The following is a 22,365-nucleotide window of genomic DNA, read 5'->3' as shown; positions in this document are numbered from 1 at the left end:
AAAGTTATCTGTCTAACAGAACACAGAGGGTGTTATTTAATGGAAGCCTCTCCAACATAATCCAGGTATAATCAGGAATTCCCCAGGGCAGCTGTCTAGGCCCCTTACTTTTTCAATCTTAACTAATGACATGCCACTGGCCTTGAGTAAAGCCAGTGTGTCTATGTATGCGGATGACTCAATACCATACATGTCAGCTACTACAGCGAGAGAAATCACTGCAAAACTTAACAAAGACCTGCAGTTCGTTTCAGAATGGGTGGCAAGGAATAACTTAGACCTAAATATTTCAAAAACTTAAAGCATTGTATTTGGGACAAATCATTCACTAAACCCTACATCTTGTAATAAATAATGTGGAAATTGAGCAAATTGAGCAAACTGTCATGGTCAAAACATGCTGATAAAACAGTAGCTGAGATGGGGAGAAGTCTGTCCATAATAAAGAGCACTCTGCCTTTTTAACAACACTATGAACTAGGCAGGACCTACAGGCCCTAGTTTTGTCGCACCTGGACTACTGTTCAGTCGTGTGCCACAAAGAGGGACCTCGGAAAATTACAATTGGCTCAGAACAGGGCAGCACGACTGGCCCTTAAATGTACACTGAGAGCTAACATTAATAATATGCATGTAAATCTCTCATGGCTCAAAGTGGAGGAGAGATTGACTTCATCACGACTTGTTTTTGTAAAGTGTTGACATGCTGAAAGCACCAAGGTGTCTGTTTAAACTACTAGCACACACCTCGGACACCCATGCATAACCCACAAGACATGCCACCAGAGGTCTCTTCACAATCCCCAAGTGCAGAACAGACTATGGGAGGCACACAGTACTACATAGAGCCATGACTACATGGAACTCTATTCCACATCAGGTAACTGATGCAAGCAGTAGAGTTAGATTTTAAAAAATGGAACAGGGAGGGCTGTGAAGAGACACACACACAGGCACAAACACATATACACACGGATTTTGTATTGTAGATATGTGATAGTAGAGTAGTGGCCTGAGGGAACACACTTAATGTGTTGTGAAAAGTGTTATGAAATGTAATGTCATGTAATTTTTGTAAAAATTGTATATCACTGCCTTATTGTTTCTGGACCCCAGGAAGAGTAGCTGCTGCCGTGGCACCAGCTAATGGGGATCCTTAATAAATACAAATGAAGCTGCCACAGTTTGAACCAGGCCATTTCCGGTCCCGTGACCGGATGAAACCGTGAGGGATGCATGGCCTGCTCTAAACGAACAGTAATCTGCAGCACTGTTCATATTGTCATCCAAGGCCGGTGCTAGCCTTTTGGAGACCCTAAGCGAAAGAGAAAATGTTTGCAGTGTTACAGCTAATTTCCTGCAATTCTACTCATTTTGCAATGGGGTAGAGAGACATTATTTCAGTTTTAAACCTAATTTCTGGCAATTCTACACATTTTGCCTAGACGTATGCCATGTTAATGATATCTGAGTGAGTGTGACTAACAAAAATTCCACGTGGGCCCCCTGGAGGTCAGGGCCCCTGGGCATGTGCCCTGCATGCCTAGTTGGTATTCGGCCATGATTACTACAAGTTTAGATAGCTGGCTAGACTAATTTACCAATCAAAACATTGTTAGCTGACATGGCTAATTGAGTGACTGTCAGTTACTGACATTACAAGAGACAAAATGCTGATGCACAACCATAAGTGACCACTTATGCCTGGAGCAGGCCCTGTTGTCAACAATACAGCATGGTGCATCGTTCAGAAACATACATCTATTTTCATTGGGAAGGCAGATAAATATGTTTTATTTAAAGCAATCACTTTATCGAAATAATCAAACTCATTACTCCAAGTACTTAATAGTGAAATATGCAGAAATCGCTCAGCCATTTCCTGGTTGCAAAAATTTGAATAGTTCAACTAATTTCATTTTGTGACAAAAAAAGCAATGCATATTGTAGAGAATCATGGTACCATCTAAACCGCTGTAAAATATATTTTCAATAACCAAAAATGCTGTCTTTTCAGATAGTTGAAGATGGTGTACAAATCCGAAAGTAAAAGATGCAAAAACTAAACTTAAGATCGGGAAATTGCGCACATAGAACAGATCTTCTTAGACTTGCTTTCAATGAGAATGACAGATCTATAACTCACATTTCTATGTAAATATTACAGCATTAACCTGTCACTTTTCTTTTGAGCCGACTTCCCCGTCTGCCAGAACGGGGCACCCGGCTCACGCCCGGAGGAAGCCCGGTTCAAAAATCGAATGTATTCAATGTAAACCCGGTTCACCCGGGGAATTAATCGAATCCCCTAATTGATCCTTGCGTGTCATGAGTCTTGGATTGGTACATTGGCATGTCAATCAACCGTGGTTACCACTCACCCCGAAGTAACGAAAAGGGAAGCCTCATCTGGAGGTCGAAACAGATTTACCGAATATCACGAGTAACGTCGTTACCAATATTTATGCCACACATTTTTATTTTAACGTTGTAGAAACACTGGGTAATTCGGATTCAAGGTAACGTTTGGGTTGTTCCTGCCGCTCCTTGTTGACAGGGGCTTGGAATAAGCCGGGCTCGGATTGTCTGTTGCAACTGAACTGCCTGGACTCAGCAATAAGAAGTCAGCTGTTAGTTATAGATACCGGCATTTAGCTTGAGGGACGTTATTGGTAGATTTTTAACCGCCATTACTTTATCCGTCTAATACGAAGGCGAAATACTTTGGATATTTAATTAGATGTTTCTTCTTTCCTCGAAACCAACTGGGTAGTACTGTAGTTAGCTAATCTAGCTAGCTAACGTAACAAGTCCCAGTGCCCACCCATTAATTATATGCTAACGTTTGCTGGCTGGTGGTGTACTATACATCGCCTGTTCGCTGATCAGCTAAGTTTCTGATCGGATATTGATTGGATATACCACTAGCTGGCGGGGTTTGGTCGCTACCCTGGCAAAGAAACGAGCGAAAAAGAGGAGGCGAAATAAAGAGAACAGGGGAGGACAGCGAGGGAACAAACTATAGTAACGTTACTGTAGCTAACTAACAACGTTCGTTATAATTTGTGGCATCCATTTATTAGCCATCGAGCTAATTTGTCAGTTTGGTATAGCAGCAGCTAGCTATCTAGTTACCCAACTTGACAGCTCAGATATCATAAAGTAAACGTTAACGTCACTGGGGTTATATTGCTTTCTTTACACAACAAGACCGGCCTTCCATCGACAGTGTCACTACGTTACTTGCTTGGACATTTTTGTTAGCTAGCTAAGCAAATTTGCAACCTCCCGCTAACTGTTTATCAATGTCAGCAAACTAACCCCGTTTTGTGAAGCTGTTGTGAGTGTCAGCTATCTCCCCCCAGTAGGAGCTGTAGCGTGCAACACATGGACGGATATTGAATTCATATTTTTTTCTACGAAAAACACAGTATACCTGAACATCTTTCGAGTTAGATAGCACCATCGAAAAACAGTCATGAGTATCGAGATACCGGTGGGATTGACGGAATTGCTGCAAGGCTACACTGTGGAGGTGCTTCGACAAAGGCCAACAGACCTGGTGGAATTCGCCGTGCAATATTTCACGCGCTTGCGGGACACCAGAAGCCAAGATGGGGGCGGTACTGCTGTCAAGCTCGGGAAGGGAGTGGTGTTCGATGGGGAGCCGATGCAAACAGAGTCAAATGGCGACGATGAAGACGGGTCCGACGAGTCTGATTTCGAGCGTAAGTTGCAGCCTGATGATGAGGCCGATTCACTTAATCATTCCCCAGACTGAATACGATCATGCTTAGTTGCTTATTTGAAACTGATTTGATAGAGATGAGTACAGATGGATTGGACTAAGTCTGCACTCCAGGACTGGAGTTGGAGAACCCTAACTAAACTAGTAAGTCTTATGACTGCAATCCTTTCTGTGACGTTATATAGGTAAGACATGTTATATCAGGTGCCAGCTGATCTTCCTGTTTAATGTCCTCAATGATGACATAAGTGCATTCACCACACACCCAAGCCATGAAAACCCTATTTACAGAAACAAGATGTGGCCAGCCTAACATCTGCCAGCCCAGGCTGTTCCCGGACATAAGATGCCAGGAAGTCCGCTGCTCTTTGCAGGCTGAGAGAGCAACGTGACTGTCTTGTTTTGCACGCTTTGTACAAAATAATACAATTCAGTACTACAGGATATTTCTTAATAACGTAGCTCTTTATTAGCTAGCTACAACTGGCATGTTCACCTATCTCCAACCATGATCAACTGACCATGACCTAACCATCTGGGTGGTCTTAACCAATCATAGCACAGTATGATACGGCGGTAAAATGCATCCAATTATAATTCAGTATGTTTACACATGTGAATATTACAGTGACCCAGATGGCGTTGCTTTCAGGGGCTGTTTTGTTGTGAATGGACGTTCTGTTTTTGTCAATGAGCTCCGGTCTGGGATCACAGCGATTCCTAAATGTGTTTTCATTGGCTGAGGAATGACTTGGAATTCAGTTTAATCTCTGGCTGTATTTGGCGTTTTTGAGATTGATTGCAATTACCTCATTGCTTTAATGTGTGGGGTGTGTGCAAACAGATCTGTAATGACAATCACATCTATTTGAATTCCTCTCTTAGTGGGGAAACCATCTCATGCATAACACAACTCTCATAACCCTGAGAGGCAGACACTGACCCACTAGGACATTTCTTAATGTTATTGGCGTATTATAGCAGACTTTTTGTCCTCATGATAGGGTTCCCATCGTCGAAATTGATGTACTGAGGATAATCAAGTTTTGTAGCATGTTTGTGTAAGTGACAGTAACTGAAGTAATATTAAGCTCCATAGTTAAAAGGGGCTTATTCTGCGATTGCTACATCAATTTCCTGACTTAAATTCATACGTTCTTGAAGACTAAAACATTTAAATGACTCATTAGATTAGATAAATTGTGTAACCCCAACAGAACCCAAAATATAAGCTTGTTTTACTCCTTTGTTTGTAAACAAAGTAATTGTAATCAAACATTGTATACTGTAGCCTCAGCACATGGTTAAAACTGTCATTTTGATCTCATGGATGGTCAGTCCTTGTGTTCATAGCTATGTCTGTGCTTACATTTCTCCAGCCCTGTCCCTTAGCTATTTACCAAATCAGTGGCGGTGTGACCGCTTTGTTATTCTTTGAACTGCAGATTTCCCCTGTTAATTAATTAAGATATAGTTTTGAATACAAACTGTTGCATCAAACCTATTTTCCTGGAAGTAGAAGTGCCATTCGGGCCCATTTGAACCAATAGCCTATCTTTTGCACATTTCATTTTTTCCTCAGTGAACTTGGACTGGGAGTTAAAGAGGAATAGATGAGCTCTAAATAGGGGGAGGATAGAACTGGGGGGTGTATTGAGAGTAGAGGTCGACCGATACCGATTATTGGAGGACCAAAAAAAAGGCCATACCGATTAATCGGCCATTTTTTCCCCCTAATATATATTTGTAATAATGACAATGGCAACAATACTGAATTAACTTATTTTAACTTAATATAATACATCAATAAAATCAATTTAGTCTCAAATAAATAATGAAACATTTTCAATTTGGTTTAAATAATGCAAAAACAAAGTGTTGGAGAAGAAAGTAAAAGTGCAATATGTGCCATGTAAAAAAGCTAACGTTTAAGTTCCTTGCTCAGAACATGAGAACATATGAAAGCTGGTGGTTCCTTTTAACATGAGTCTTCAATATTCCCAGGTAAGAAGTTTTAGATTGTAGTTATAGGACTATTTCTCTCTATACCATTTGTATTTCATATACCTTTGACTATTGGATGTTCTAATAGGTACTTTAGTATTGCCAGCCTAATCTCAGGAGTTGATAGGCTTGAAATCATAAACAGCGCAATGCTTGAAGCACAGCGAAGAGCTGCTGGCAAATGCAGGAAAGTGCTCTTTGAATGAATGCTTACGAGCATGCTGCTGCCTACCACCGCTCAGTCAGACTGCTCTATCAAATCATAGACTTAATTATAATATAATAAACACACAGAAATACGAGCCTTAGTTTCCGGATTTGACCATATTAATGACCTATCATTTCGAAAACAAAATGTTTATTCTTTCAGTGAAATACGGAACCGTTCCGTATTTTATCTAACGAGTGGCAACCATAAGTCTAAATATTGCTGTTACTTTGCACAACCATCAATGTTATGTCATAATTATGTACAATTCTGGCAAATGAATTACGGTCTTTGTTAGGAAGAAATTGTCTTCACACAGTTGTCAACGAGCCAGGCGGCCCAAACTGCTGCATATACCCTGACTCTGCTTGCACAGAATGCAAGAGAAGTGACACAATTTCCCTAGTTAAAAGAAATTCATGTTAGCAGGCAATATTAACTAAATATGCAGGTTTAAAAATGTATACTTGTATATTGATTTTAAGAAAGGCGTTGATGTTTATGGTTAGGTACACATTGGTGCAACGACAGTGCTTTTTTTCGTGAACGCTCTTGTTAAATCACCCGTTTGGAGAAGTAGGCTGTGATTCAATGATAAATTAACAGGCACCGCATCGATTATATGCAACGCAGGACCAGCTAGATAAATTAGTAATATCATCAACCATGTGTAGTTAACTAGTGATTATGTTAAGATTGATTGTTTTTTATAAGGTAAGTTTAATGCTAGCTAGCAACTTACCTTGGCTCCTTGCTGCACTCGCGTAACAGGTATTCAGCCTGCCACGCAGTCTCCTCGTGGAGTGCAATGTAATCGGCCATAATCGATGCCCAAAAATGCCGATTACCGATTGTTATGAAAACTTGAAATCGGCCATTCCGATTAATCGGTCGACCTCTAATTGAGAGGGAGTTTGTATAGGCAGAGAAGGAATGGTTTATACTGGCACTTCATAGCTTGTCTGATAGGGCATTATAAGGCACTATGAATAGATGAGTCACCTGAATGAAGACATGACACACAGCAGACCATTGTGAGGTCACTTTGCTTCAGGGTTGCTGTAACCAGATTTTGGATCCCATGAACCGGCCATACAACTCCCAGCTGCATGATTGCCGGGACCATGCCAACACATTACATATTCTTTCTGTCACAGAAGTTTGAAAGTACACTCTTGGAAAAATCCTAGTATTTCTGCATTACATACATACCCTGGAAAACCCTTTTGTGTGCCATTGAGAAGAGATATTAACAAATGTCTGTTAGTCTTATATGGCATGGACATAGATTGGGCCCATATTGCGATACTCTACTATAGAAATCCCCCCCAACCCCCCAGCCCATCACTAGGGAAAATGTGGTCCCTGTTACTTGTGCAACAGGTGACCTAATTACCTGTTCAGACTGTGCATTTAGGCTAATCTAATGGATAGCATCCCTTGAAAGCCACACTCCACACTGGCTTTAAAGTCGCTCCCCGTCTCTCCCTGTGAGCGTGAATGGGGAGGCAAACTAGGCATGCATGCAGTTTACTGCTTCATTTATTAGTCACGTTTTGAAAAGCATCTGAACTTTGGCACTTCCTCATTCCTTGCCCATTTCCTGTGGCAGAAAAATAAGGAAAAGCACATCCTCGCTTTTATATGCATTTCACATGGCCCGCTCTCCCATATGCCATGTTTTGCCATATGAAGTCACCACGTTGAAAGACGGGCTGTCACCGTGTTTAGTCACCTTACGCGGCTTCCCTACACTGCAGGATGTGGAAACCATCCTTTTGGATCATTCTAATAACATATGGTCATGGAATGCATAATAACCTCAGTCTGATATGGCTAACAGTAAGACTGCAAACATTTTCTCTTGTTGCATGCTTTTATTAACTATCTCACTTAGATTGTTAATAATCTGTCTTTGTGCATCAATTTACCTTTCAGTTGACGATGCTACCGGTCCACTGTAATATCAACGTTGAAATTGAAATCAAGTTGAAAACAGACCGTCATGGCTGTCCTTCCCTGATTGTCCTTTCCATTTCTTCCCTGTCGAACAGGATAGCTTCTCAATTTGATTAGACATGGTGGTTTAGGGAGAAGATGTCATTTGTACGATTTAACTGGACAAAGGGGCTGTGAGGGTGGGAACACCAGACAGTCACTGTAAAGATGCTGGGGTGGGGTCTTAAGGGCCTGGCTCTCTAACAAATAGATTTGTTTGTATTTATTATAGCATTTTATGACTTTTTTTTAAATCAATTTTATTTTTTATATATGACCTTTTACTGGCAGACGCCTTTATCCCAAGCAACTACATTTTCGACGTATAGGCTACAATACATGAAAATGGTCATGGAAGATGTCACCCCCCCCCACAGAACAAACATGTAACAGAAATTTGTGTTGCTTTGTGGTGACCTTGTCCTGTCAGTGCAGAGGGAATACAGACTGGGCCGGCAACCTTGGCGCTGTCCTCACTCTAAACCAATTGGAGTGGGAATAAAGTGGACAGGCAGCGACCTTGCCTAATCACACAGTAGATAAAGCGCAGGGGTTCAGTAATAGTTCAGTCCTCAGCCATCCACAAGTGGCTTTGATACAGGCATCTTTGCATAGCTTCAATCATTTATTATCTGAAAGGGCACCAGGGTGGGAAATTAACACACCAAATGCTGGTAGATTTTGGCATTGGCTGGTAGAATGTCTATCGCTACATTGGCAGGGGGTCACACAGAGCATTTACAAGCATTTTTTTTCTTCTCTCAATCCAAAACCCACATGCAAAAATAAACATTTGTGTGTGTCAGCTCTGGAAGAGAGAATCTCAACAGTACAGTGGTGAAGTGGGGTGGCTGGTAAAATTAGGACATGCACCAGCCTGGCACCAGCACCACACTCTGATTTTCAGGAGCAAGTCTAGTCTACACAGCCCTGTAAAGGCCAGCATGGTCATATTTGGTTGCTAGGCATTCTGCCCAATCCCATTACCCATCTAGTATTTCTTTGATAGTTTACACGCTTTCAATTGTTACATTTTAAACATAAGCCTGATAATGTGGGTTCAGAAAGCCTTTGTTACTTTAAATGGGCACAGATGGTGAGTCAGAGTGCACTACTGTCTCTCTGACCACACAACCTCCCACTGGTCTTCCTCCTAAAGTCTTTCTCTTGACTTAGGCTATAGCCTTCCAATGGGGAGTTGTTACATCTTTGGCCAAGGTCCTAGCTAGCGTGTCCGCCGTTAAATTGGCACCCAGACCGCTCTGACATATAGGGGCTAACCCATCACTGACAGTCCAGAAGGGGTTAACAATGCAAGCTCTAATCAGGACAAGGCCACTTCTCCTTTTAAGGACTAGTCTGGAGAATGAGAGGGGGGAGGGAAACGTGGAGAGACGGGAAGAGTGAGTGTTGCGCGTAGTAAAGGAGGCAGATTGACAGGGGAGAGGGAAAGCTGGGAAAGACGTATGGGGAGAAAATATAGTTCATTTCCATGAGTACAACAGTTGAAAGTCAAGCTGAAAATTCAGAGTAATCTCTTGTACCTCAGCTTGTAGTGGAAATCCTCTAGCGAAGAGCAGAAACACACCGTGTGTGTGTAATGCTGATCTCCATCACACAGTGGTAAACTAGTGGTGGGTGTGGGAAAATTAGACCCGTACGTACATGTTTCCCCAGCGTTTGGCCTGCCCTAACAATTTCATACCATACGATAAATCATTTACAGCAGTCCTTGCTAAGCATGTCTCATTGTAGTGTGTGGCTGGGGCCTCTACAATCTGCTACCAAAACATGACAAAGTTATTAAGTCTCTAAAGCAGAACACTGTGCATGAGCACTTATATATGCTACCTTGCCACACCATCATCCTCATGTTCAGGGAAAATGGTGGACTGCACTGTGTGTGGATTTACTCAATACACAAGCCTAGTGACTAGTCTATACAGTGCTGTCGAAGAGTGCTGAGCACTGCACTTTGGGATGTGCCACATTGACTGGTGACGTCTATAAATGCACAATGTTGGTTGCATGGCGAACTAGGGGTGAATGAAGACCATGGCAACGCTCCTTGACCAATCATCAGGGCTTTTTGGAACATGTTTGCATTAACATTGAATAGGTCTCCCTGGAAAACAGTGTCAATTGTTAGACTATCCTGGCAAAATAATGAAAAAATGAAAGGCCTAGCCTATAAACATACAGGAAAAACACACACGCCCACACACAGACTGGCCCTCTTGAGACGAGCAGTGAGTAGGCTACATCCATGTGTTAAAGAACCCAGAACATGGACAAGATTAGCCTTAGTTCATACTTCACCGTCTGTGGTTTGGGCACAGAGTTACTTGAAAAATGTAGTCTGTTACTGGTGACAGTTGCTTGAAAAAGAAAGTAATCGGTAATGTAATCCTTTTCAATTACTCAGAATGAGTAATGTAATCCTATTACATTTGGAATACTTTTGAATTACTTTCACTTTTAACACCCAGACATACTTAAAACATGAATCTAACATTGAAAAAAATGCTTTTAGTAACATGAGCATTTCCAAATGGGGACTAGCGTGAGTGTATGTTCTATTCGATGTGTAAGAGCATAGTCACAGGGCTCCAAACTAACATTTTCAATTGGTGTCACCAGCCCATGACTTGTTTGCGCCACAGTTGCAGTGGGATCACGCAATTGAACACATTTGTAGCCTCAGTCCTATAAAGTCTTTTAAAGTGTTTCATTCAGAAGTGTACTAGACTACGAAAACAGTATGAATCAAGAAATAAAGTTGATTCTAACACACAGGCTAATTAATTTGGGGCTAATTCACCAGTTGAGGAAGTAGTTAGCTAGATCGCCAACTCGAAATATAGCTCATTACCACAAGAGGCCATCCACACTTGATGGGCGATCGGCAGAACAATAGAATCTTTGATAGCATGTGATAAGTCTTGATGGTGTGCAAAATGACAGCAGTGATGTCAAGAGGAAATTGTATAAAATTGTCATGAGATGAAGTAATCCCAAAAGTAATAAACTGTTTTTAAGAATGTAACTGTAATCCGATTTTAGATTTAGTTTAATTTTTGTAATCTGATGACGTAATCCCAGTTACATGTAATCCGTTACTACCCAACCCTGCTTGGGCCTCACTGATTATTGGTTAGGAGGCTGTGTCAAAACAATTAGATTAGCAGAAGAGATGTCCTGGATCAGCACAGAGGAGCATCAACAACAAGCTAGCAGACACTATGGCAGCGTCTGAGTTGGCACCCTGTCCACTATGGCTGCGTCAAGGAATTAGTAGCCAATGGCTCGCCCATAATTAAAATGAATAGAACGGGTGTCCCCATTCAAGTCAATGATGGCATAATGGGTGAACCTTGTTCTATTCATTCCATTTCTATGGGCTCGCCTTCCAGCTCATCTCTTGCCGCTGTGCTGCTGCATATCTCAGACTATATATTTATTCATGTGGTTCCTGAGTTATGATTCACTTTTCCAGGCATTGTGAGATCTGAGCAGCGTGACAGCCTTGACTGTAATAAAGATTGTTTTCATGGGGAGTCAGGTGTATACAGCTGTGGCAGTATCTAAAAGAGAGCTCCCTGCATGGCTAGTCGCCTCTGTTGTCCCTGCTGCTTCCATGGCTGGCTCTGCCCCGGTGGCAAGGTCAGCCATGTTGGTTTGGAGACACAGACACCCCTGTCCTGTCCCTGCGGTGCTCTAACCATAACAGTATGCCAACACTGAGCATGTGCTGATTTAACCCCCAGTCTCCCCCCTAGTCCCCCGCCCTCCAGCCACACAACTACACTTCCCTTCTCAATGTCCTTGTGTGTTCCTGCTCTGCCCAATAGGCCATTGATACTGGTTGCTGCTTCACAGCCCTGTCTTTATAAACAGTCACTCTGTCTGCGCATATGAGATGATGCTCTGTCATGTTCATGTGGGGCCATGAGAAACACTTGTCCAGGCGCTGAGGTCTGATCATCTGCACAGGGGCCTGTGGAAGACTGCAGGAACGTAACCAGCGACCACAACCACTTCATTCCTTTTTGCATTTGTTTCCTTTTCCACTTTATCATGGTTTCTTTTTTTTATAGGGGTGGGCATGAACAAGGAGGGAAAGAGGGAGGGACTAAGAGAGAGTGAGAGACTGACAGACAATGAGTGGGGATTGAGAGGAGAGAAAGCCGGAGAGAGCAACAGGCGGGGAGCGTGAGGGAAGTCTGCTCAACGAACAAGTACCACTTTGATTGTCTTTAGCTCTAGCTGCAATTAGTAGGGCCAGCAGACAGTGATAACGTCTCGTCGTTATGGGAGTTTGTGAGTGGGTGTTTGGGTAGAGGGGGGACCTATTACTTAGGAAGAAGAGGTGGGGAGGTTGTTATGGCAATGAGGTCTTCCTTGTATTTTGTTGTCATGGCAACTTCAGGCACTTGCTATCCCCCACACATGATGACGGGCAAGAGCACTTCATACACTCTCCTTACACAGCACATGCGAACACACACTTAGTCTACACTCATCCCTTGGTTCCCACAAATGCACTTTAGTATAATGACGCTGAAGCAACCATTGTTAATGTGGCTCTAGTGTTTCCCCTGGGATCTGTTTGAGCAGCGGCGGCAAAGGTGGGGGGGGGAATTCTCTTTGCTGCGGGGGTCTGTGCACATGCCCCCTGGGAAATGTTTATTTGTAGAATGACTGTGAGGTGACTTTTACAAAATATATTGTACTCTAAAAATCCATAAATGTAATTATGTTAACACCATCTGAAACATAACACGTGCTTGCCACTGCGCTGTAGGGAGATGAGGAGCAAGCGGCGGCTGTGTGCTCGTGGCTCTCATTTGCACCGATGCTCGCTCTGTTGGCTACAGATATGTTGTAACTTGTCACTCTGATCTTAAAAGCGATAATGCGAGATTTTGACAATGATGCACTTTCTATACAGAACAAAAATATAAACGCAACAATTTCAACGTTTTAACTGAGTTACAATTCATATAAGGAAATCCGTCAATTAAAATAATTTTGTTAGGCCTTAATCTATGAATTTCATGACTGGGCAGGGGCATGGGTGAGCCTGCTAGGGCATAGGCCCACCCACTGGGGAGCCAAGACCAGCCAATCAAAATGAGTTTTTCCCCACAAAAGCGCTTTATTACCAACAGAAATACTTCTCAGTTTCATCAGCTGTCCATGTGGCTGGTCTCAGACGACTCCGTAGGTGATGAAGCCTCATGTGGAGGTCCTAGGCTGGCGTGGTTACACGAGGTCTGCGGTTGTGAGGCGGGTTGGACGAACTGCCAAATTCTCTAAAACATGGTAGAGAGATTAACATTTCATTCTCTGGCAACAGCTCTGATGGAAATTCCCGCAGTCAGCATGCCAATTGCACGCTCCCTCAACTTGAGGTATCTTTAGCATTGTGGTGTTTGACAAAACTGCACATTTTATTGTCCCCTGCACAAGGTGCACCTGTGTAATGATCATGCCGTTTAATCAGCTTCAAAATCCATGAAAGAGCTGTTAAATTCTACTTTTGTGTGTTATTTTGTCTGGCTTTATTGCAGTGTAGAAGATTGTGGGTGTGTGTGTCGGTCCGGTCTCATTTCATGTGTTTGAGTTGTTTTTCTCTGCCGTTTCAAGAGTGCTAGCGATGTCAGAGGTCGTAACCACAGGCTCTACAGTTGCAGCGATGTGTGAACTGTGAACAGGAGAGTGTTCACCAACTCTCTCCCTCCCTTTCTCCCTCCCTCTCTCCAGCCCCTCCTCCCAGCAGATATAACCGGAGAGTGTCAGGTAAGTCCTGTTTGATGTCACTACTCAGTGCAGTGGTATTCAAACTTTTCCAGCAGGGAACCAGTTTTTTTTTTCTTTTTTTCTTGGGACCCCATTTTTCTCGCCAGTATTGCTGGCGTATCCACCTCAATTCTAATGGCACAACCTTAAAATCTGTAAATTGTTCTTTTCACATAAACCAAGAACCAATACATACATTTACTCAATATTTTTCTAATTATCTTTCTCAGTAAAAGGTATTCACACCCCTTTACGTTTTCCACATTTTGTCACTGATCTACACACAATTATTATATATATATATATATATATATATCAATAAGTTTTCAACCCATTTTCTTATGGTAAGCAAGCCTAAATATATTCAGGAGTAAAAATGTGCTTAACAAATCACATAAGTTGCATGGACACATTCCGTGTTCAATAATCGATAACATGATTAGTCACTTCCCCATCTCTGTACCAAACACATACAATTATCTGTAAGGTCCCTCAATCGAGTAGTGAATTTCAAGCACAGATTCAACCACAAAGAAAGGTATGTTTTTCCAATGCTTCGCAAAGAAGGCAGAAGCTGAATATCCCTTTGAGCATGGTGAAGTTATTACAATTATCACCCAGTCACTTCTCAGTTGCCAGAGAGGAAGGAAACTGCTCAGGGATTTCACCATGAGGCCAATGGTGACTTTAAAACAGTTTAAAGTTTAATTGCTGTGATAGAACTGAGGATGGATCGACAACATTTTAGTTACTCCACAATACTAACCTAAATGACTGAGTGAAAATAAGTCTATACAGAAAAAAATATTCCAAAACCTACATCCTGTTTGCAACAAAGTACTAAAGTAATACAGCAAAACATATTTTCAAGCATGGTGGTGGCTGCATCATGGTATGGTATGTGCTTGTCATCGACAAGGACTAGGGCGTTTTTAACATAAAAAGGAATGGAATACAGCTATAAGCACAGGCAAAATCCTAGAGGAAACCTGGTTGTCTGCTTCCTACCAAACACTGAGACTAATTCATCTTTTCAGCAGGACAATACCCTAAAACACAAGAACAAATATAGACTGGAGTTGCTTACCAAAACAACATTAGATGTTCCTGATTAACATAGTTAAAGTTTTGACTTAAATCGGCTTAAATCTATGGCAAGACATAAAAATGGCTGTCAAGCAATGATCAATCTACAGCTTTAATTTTTTAAAGAATAATGGACAAATATTGTACAATTCAGGTGAGCAAAGCTCTTAGACTTACCCAAGAACACTCACAGCTCTAATCGCCGCCAAAGGTGGCGCTTCAAAGTATTGACTCGGGTGTGAATACTTATGTAAATGAAATGTTTCTGCATTTCATGTTCAAGACATTTGACAATTCCACAAACATGTTTTCACTTTGTCATTATAGTGTGTAGATGGGTGAGAACAAACATGTATTTAATCAATTTTGAATTCTGGCTGTAACAGTGGAATAAGTCAAGGGGTATGAATACTTTCTGAAGGCACCGTGCATATCTTTTTTTGCCTACCCCACTGCAATTCCGTTAGTCACCCACCCGACTTCGAATAGTACTGCCCTAATGTAATCTGCAGCAGTGATGTTTGTTTCCATGTTAAGTGTTTGTGCTTTCATCTGGTGTAATCTTACATGCCCTCTTTATGCCTGCTTGGTGTTGACACTAAGTTACTGGTTGTCTTAATGTATCACTGAACACTGATAACTAGTAGGTGTGTGTCACACTGATATTAGTCCCCTGGAGCGTGGTTTACAATGGTTTCCCTCATTGTGTCCAGCACACCGAGTAATACCTTACTATGAGTCATTAGGTGTATTAATTCTGGTCCTAATATTGTTCCTTCAGGCCCGTATGTGTTACAGTATAAGTTAAAACTCTTTGCCCCACCATGTTACAATTTAAGTGTTAATATTGTTCCCCCAGTATGCGTTAAAGATGAACCCCCCCCCCCCCTCCCCAAGCATCTGTTAGTCTAGGTGGTAATAGATGGCAATAGTAATGGCATATTTCTGTAGGCACTAACTCCGCCATGGCTCTTTGGCCAAAGCCTATTGGGAAATGAATGGCGTTTTTGTATAAACACCGAAAATAAGGTATTTTTAACACAGGCTTAGGAGATCTTACTTTTTGTACATTTTGAATCATTTATGTAATCAAAACTTTAAGCACATAAAGGTCATGTTAACTGACTGAAGTTATCTGATAAAACGAAACGTGTAACACCTAAGCCTGTGTTAACCTCAGACCTTATTTTCAGCATTTATCCCAATCTGTCACCATTCATTTCCACCATAGGAATGGCCGAACAAACCAGAGGTAACTCAGTATTTTAGGACTACAAGCTGGCAATCTCTGTTTACCCCCCAAGTGTTTGTTACAATCTAAGTGTTCTCACGCCAGTGTGCGCGGAGGCCTTTAACCCAGACGACGATGACGAGGTGGAGGAGCCGAGGGTAGTGCATCCTAAAACAGACGAGCAGCGCTGTCGACTGCAGGACGCCTGCAAAGATATTCTACTGTTCAAGACCCTGGAACAGGTAAAAGAGATGAGAAGTTTTAACCACACAGTGACAGGAAACCCCAACACGCTATTACAGTATAACGGGCCACAGCGTCGTATGCACTTCTGTTTTAATAGGGTGTAGATCACATTGACTCATAAAAGGTTAAGGTTTCCTGGTCTTTACTTACTGGTACACTCAGTAACACACAGTAATACACAAGCTGCCAGACAGGCACAACTCACTCCGTACATTATTAAGTTGAGTAGTTTTTTCAGACAGTGATTGTGCTGTCTTTGTTCTCAATCATCCTCTTTCCCTCCTCTTGCTGCCCTCTCCTCCCTCACAGGAACAGTTCTCAGAAGTCCTGGACGCCATGTTTGAACTGCTCGTCCAGCCCCAGGAGCATGTCATCGACCAGGGAGACGATGGAGACAACTTCTACGTGATCGAGAGGTGTGTGTGTGTGTGCGTGCAGGGTTTTTTCCAGAATTGTTACAATCAAGGCTTTCACTCGAAAGCAGCATTCATACCAAACAGACCACAATACAATTGGCCGTCTCACAACAAGTCCCCCTTGAGCCTTATTTTCTAGTTGTTGTTTCCGCCATGTGTCCTGGTCCTAGGCTTCATGGGTGTTTCCCAAATGGCACCCTATTCCCTATATAGTGAACAACTTTTGACCAGGGCCATGTGGGCCCTGATCAAAAGAAGTGCACTACATGGGGAATAGGGTGCCATTTTGACGCAGTGTATGCGTGGTCTTATTCTCTGCACCTTAAGCTCCCTCCTCCGTCATGCTAGTGCCTCACCCTGAGAGGCTTAGGGCTAGATGCACGTCATAAGCATGTTAAAACCTATTCCCTCCTTGTGTGTTTCCTTGCAAAGCCTCATGGGAAACCCCCTGGTCACCTACATAGCCAAGTGATCATCATACTAATCCCCCCAACAAAGTTAATGCTCACTGGCAACCACAGCACAATGCAACCCAGGCAGCCAATCAGGTGGTGTATCATCCAAAAATACCAAATCAATTCCCAGAACTGAGCTCCTAGTACTCTTAGTCCCCCTCCCCCTGGTTGGTTCATCCCAAGAGTAGAGCCCAATACTCCAGTTATTTTTACAAAGAAATCACTAAGTGCAACAGATTTAGATCAGTGATCAACTTGATTATAGATGAAGATTAGTCTGCAAATATCTCCTATGTTATTACTATACACAATACATTTTGTAGAGAGCTCAAATATTATTAGAACATTCCTAATTTCTCTCCCTTCTCTCTCTCCCTTCCCCCTCTCTCCCTCCCCCTCTTCTTCTTCCAGAGGAATCTATGACATAGTGGTACTGATTGATGGCGTAGGAAAGTGTGTGGGCCAGTATGACAACAAGGGCAGCTTCGGGGAGTTGGCACTGATGTACAATACCCCCCGTGCTGCCACCATCATTGCAACCCAAGAGGGGGCGCTCTGGGGCCTGGTGAGACTCATATGCGCGCGCGCGCGAGCACACATACTGCTCTGACCTCTAGTTCACTGCTGTGCTCTGCCACAGCACCTTCCTGTGGACACTAGGGAGAATGGTAAACATAATGGCATTACAGATACAAGATTTACCACAGAGTTTCTGAACCCAGACATTGCAAGATTTCCGGGAACGCTTGCCAAACAGACCGGGCCAGTGTTTGGGGTTTGAGAAGTCAATGAGAGAAGTGAAAAATAGTTCCTTATTTGTACATTTTCTCAATCTAAAGGCACAACCTAGATTTGAGGCAATGTCTTAAGTAGTTCAATATGTTAGTACTCCAACCTCATGAGAGTGACAAACTGATACATTTTCATTTTTGTCAAACTACTTCATATCGATATAAAAATAGTTTTACTGCCTGCACATGTGCAGTTCGGCACGAGACGACCGTGAGACCTGATGACGTGTTCGACTCGTACGCTTAGCTAGCCAACGTCTCCATAACATCGCTGACAAGTCTGATCGCGATTTCTGTTGGAGAAGCAGTTTTAGCCCGTCTTAATTCTCTACTGTCTTTGGATTTCCGGTTTTGTTCTGTGTTTTTAAAGACCCACTCCAGCTATTTCTTTACTTTTCCCATTTAGGTGATAAATTGGGTGCCAGGGAGGCTGGAGTGGATCTTTAATGTGTAGGAGATACATCTTAGATTTTGTGCTTTGAGATTATTTGGTCTTTGAGATTATTTGGTCTTTGAGATTATTTGGTCTTTAAGACTCTTTATGTAATGAAAAGTGCTATAAAAGTTTAATAAATGATTCATTATTATTATTAATCATGATAGTAAATATTATAGACGATTAGTACATCTATCCATACCATTCGTCTGTTAGATATGTAACCTATAGCAGGAGAATGAAAGTTTGTGTCGGTGTGATTGTGTTATCCTGTCTGTGTGACCGTGACGGATGCTGTCTGTGTGCACTACCAGGACCGGGCTACGTTCCGTAGGCTCATTGTGAAGAACAACGCCAAAAAGAGGAGGCTGTACGAGCAATTTGTCGAGTCTGTGCCCCTACTGAAGTCTCTGGAGGTGAGGGGGGGGGGAGGGGAAAGGGATTGGAGGATGTTGATGATGATCGACAGTGAAAAATGTAGCACTGATATTAGTTTGATCTGGACATCTCTCTTTGCTTTTCCTTTTCAAACCTCTGTCTCAGTTATCTGAGAGGATGAAGATTGTGGATGTATTAGGAATGAAGACGTTTTCTGATGAAGAACGCATCATCATGCAGGTAGGATGTTCTCCAAGATTATCTTGGTATTACTGTAAAGCTTACTAGTAATGATGACCATGGACAACTGTAAACGCTTTGTGTTGCTGTATAGGGGGACAGGGCAGATTGTTTCTACATTGTGGAGTCCGGAGACGTGAAGATTATGATGAAGAGCAAAGTAAGAGTAGTTTTCTCCTCCTGTCATTTCTGCCTCATCACCAGAGAATGTAGAAAAAGTGGCTTTGTTTTATGTTCATGTCACCCTGTTTTTCTCTCCTTTTTTCTCATATGTACTGCTTAACCCTGCACCCAAACACAAAGATGGTATGACTAATAATCTGAATTATAATATTATTAATATGAATAGTAATAATAAAAGTTGAGCACGGCGTATCTTAAAACAAAATCGGCAACATTTAGTGATTCGAATCAGAATATTTGTAAAATCTACAATCCACAAAATGTTGTGTGTGTCCCCCCCCCCCCCCCCAAAAGAAAATCATATTTAAGCTAGCTAACAAACTATGGTTCCTAATGTTAGCTAGCACTAGACGGCTGTACCTGCATCAGAACTCCTTCTCATCCTAATAGTTTCTCCATCTGGTTTGTTCTTAGTAAATGGTGTTGCAGCACTTTGTTTATAAAACCGAACACTGTAAGACCAAGTTTTACACTTGGTCTTTCATTTTTATAATGCATTCATGTGCTGCTTTAATTCTGTGTTTCCATTCTTGTGCATTTGTTATTTTTTGCTGTCTTGTGTATTAGCCGGTGCAATTAAATGGATAAAAAAGTACTATCTTATATCCGTGACAAAGCAAAACTATTTTTCTCACGGCTCTATCCAGACCTGGGTTCAAATAATATTTAGGTTATTTCAATTACTTTCAAATGCATTTTGAAGTAGTCTGGATATTTTTTCTCAGAAAATACAAGTAGTTGAATATTAGAATGTATTTGAAAATACTCATACACAGACAAGTGTATTTTCAAATATTTAATACTCCATGTATTTGAACCCAGGTCTGTTTGTTCCCAGGGGTATTTGAAAAAATGTATTTGAAAATAGTTTTAGGATAGTTATTTGAAAATACTTCAAATAGAAGTAGCTGATCTGGCCACATTATTTGAAAATACACCAAGTATTTAAATAACATACTTAAATACACATGTATTTGAACCCAGGTCTGGCTTGGTCTTAGCTCTCTGCAACAGACATGGCCTGTTGCTTAGTGAACAACATGTTTGGGCTTCCTTGGCACTCCGTGGCTCGTGTGCCATGATAAAATATTTTGTGAATTTTGAAATCGGTAACCAGTCATTTGAATAGGCAAAAAACTATTAAAATCATCGTAAACAAAATCAGCCCCAACCCATCCTCTCCTCTCCTTTTTCTGTACCCTGCTCTCACTCCCCCTCTCTCCCCCAGACGAAGGTGAACCAGGAGGATAATGCGGAGGTGGAGATCACCCGCTGTAGCAGGGGTCAGTACTTTGGGGAGCTGGCACTGGTCACCAACAAGCCCCGCGCTGCATCAGCGTATGCTGTGGGAGAGGTCAAGTGCTTGGGTAAGGCCACTTCATACATCTACACATATTTGTGTGTGTCAGTTTATTTTAAAGGCCTTGGGCTCTGAGTGGGTGTCCATCAGTGTGACAGAGAGTGGTATTTTCTGTTTGTCTCCCTGAATCTCTTAACTGCAGACTACTGGCTTGTAAGTGTTCTAGATGAGTATCTCTCCTTCACGGTCTCTCAGTACCTAATGCAGAGATGTTTCCCTCAGACAAATGGGTGTTTGTGTGATTCTCTCTCATAGTGATAGATATTCATCTCTCTTATGACTTCAAAGTGTACACACATCTAACAATTCTACAGGTGTAGAGTGCAAGAAGTTCATTTGAAAGTAGTGTGCCCTACTATAGTTTTATCTCAATGTTTTGACTGGAAGGTCTAAATCTGGCTCAACCCATGTGGTGGTTAAGCTAAGCATGGCAAAGAACTATATAGGAGCATAGGCAACAACAGTGCATTTCCATTCCTTTACCAGGACACTATTCATAAAGCATCTCAGAGTAGGAGTGTCGATCTAGGATCAGTGTTGCTTGTTACATCCTAATGAATAAGATGACATGGACAGGGGGCACCTGATCCTAGATCAGCACTGTTTCTCTGAGACACCTTCTGAATATGGCCCATGTCTCCATCTATCTGTTGTTCAGCTGTGTGAGTGATTCTGTCTGTGTTTTTCAGTAATAGACATTCAGGCGTTTGAGCGTCTGCTGGGTTCCTGTAAGGAGATCATGAAGAGGAACATCACCCACTACGAGGAACAGCTGGTGGCTCTGTTCGGCTCCAGCATGGACCTGAAATGACCACCCTTCTCCGTGCCTTACACACACGCGCAAATTTACATTGATGAACAGATACATTGAGACACACCCACTTACATAAGTACACCCTGACACACATTTTCTAGCTTAACGCAGTCCTTTGTAAGCTCACACATAGGTACACACACTTTCTACTCACCCCTAAATATCACACACAGATATTCTTAGTTGCTTGAACCTGCTCCAGCCAATTGAAAAAGCAAGGTCCCTGCTGTTTCCACTCTAACGCTGCCACAGCTCAGCAAGGACATCACACACACACATACAGGCTTGCTCTTTTCTCTCTCACACACACACACACACACACACACACAAACCTCAGCCAAGGACACATGCACACACAGACACCTGGTGAAAAAGAAGAAACAAATTAAAAAGTTTAAAATGCCCCCAAATAATGAAAAGGTTTAAAGAGAAGTTTTAGAAACATTTTATGAAGATGAACAGAAGCTTTGATAAAATATTATTTCAATAAAAAGTGTTTCCTCTTTGGGGTTGAGTCCTTTCTGAAAGCTCTCCTACTGTTGATTGATTCAGTGCCGGTGATTACCACAGACTACCCTATGTTTCAGGGCTATTGTTGTTATCATTAACTCCACACATGTATTGATTCATGTATTATTATATATTCATTTTGTTTTACTTTGACCTATTCAGATAAAGTACCATCTCTGACAATGTACAACAAAAATATAGTGCTTATTTCTCCTTGATCATTCTGAATGAGTTGTCCTGGATAAGAATAAAGCAAACCTTTTGTTAAACTGCCCTGTCTTTATTATATAGCTGTTTACCAGTGTGTTGGTGGTTTTAAGGGATAGTTTGAGGCTGCAGGCAGTTTTCTCACTGACTTTCCAGTTCTTCTCATTCTCGATCCCTGACTAAAGATGGGGTGAAAATATACATTTAATTAACGTTATGGTTTCCTGATTATGGAAGTGGCTATTGTTTAAT

General features: G+C 41.9%; 1 protein-coding gene across 2 annotated transcripts; it reads left to right on the top strand.

Annotated features, from left to right (window-relative positions):
- Positions 1-2,366: 2,366 nt before the first annotated feature.
- Positions 2,367-22,175, top strand: LOC106566777 (cAMP-dependent protein kinase type II-alpha regulatory subunit). 2 transcript variants are annotated; one of them, XM_014135164.2, is made up of 11 exons: positions 2,367-3,728; positions 13,725-13,760; positions 16,183-16,319; positions 16,633-16,739; positions 17,606-17,759; positions 18,736-18,837; positions 18,965-19,039; positions 19,134-19,199; positions 19,343-19,345; positions 20,451-20,589; positions 21,272-22,175. In XM_014135164.2, the coding sequence occupies exons 1-11, from the start codon at positions 3,479-3,481 to the stop codon at positions 21,391-21,393; spliced, it is 1,191 nt and encodes a 396-aa protein (XP_013990639.1). In that variant the 5' UTR covers positions 2,367-3,478; the 3' UTR covers positions 21,394-22,175. The 2 variants fall into 2 exon arrangements, with proteins under 2 accessions (XP_013990639.1, XP_013990640.1); XM_014135165.2 differs by lacking the exon at positions 19,343-19,345 and having other exon boundaries at positions 2,368-3,728.
- The last annotated feature ends 190 nt before the right edge of the window (positions 22,176-22,365 follow it).

Source organism: Salmo salar, chromosome ssa13, assembly GCF_905237065.1.
Source record: "Salmo salar chromosome ssa13, Ssal_v3.1, whole genome shotgun sequence".
Lineage (NCBI taxonomy): Eukaryota > Metazoa > Chordata > Actinopteri > Salmoniformes > Salmonidae > Salmo > Salmo salar.
This window is presented reverse-complemented; position numbering and strand designations above follow the sequence as displayed.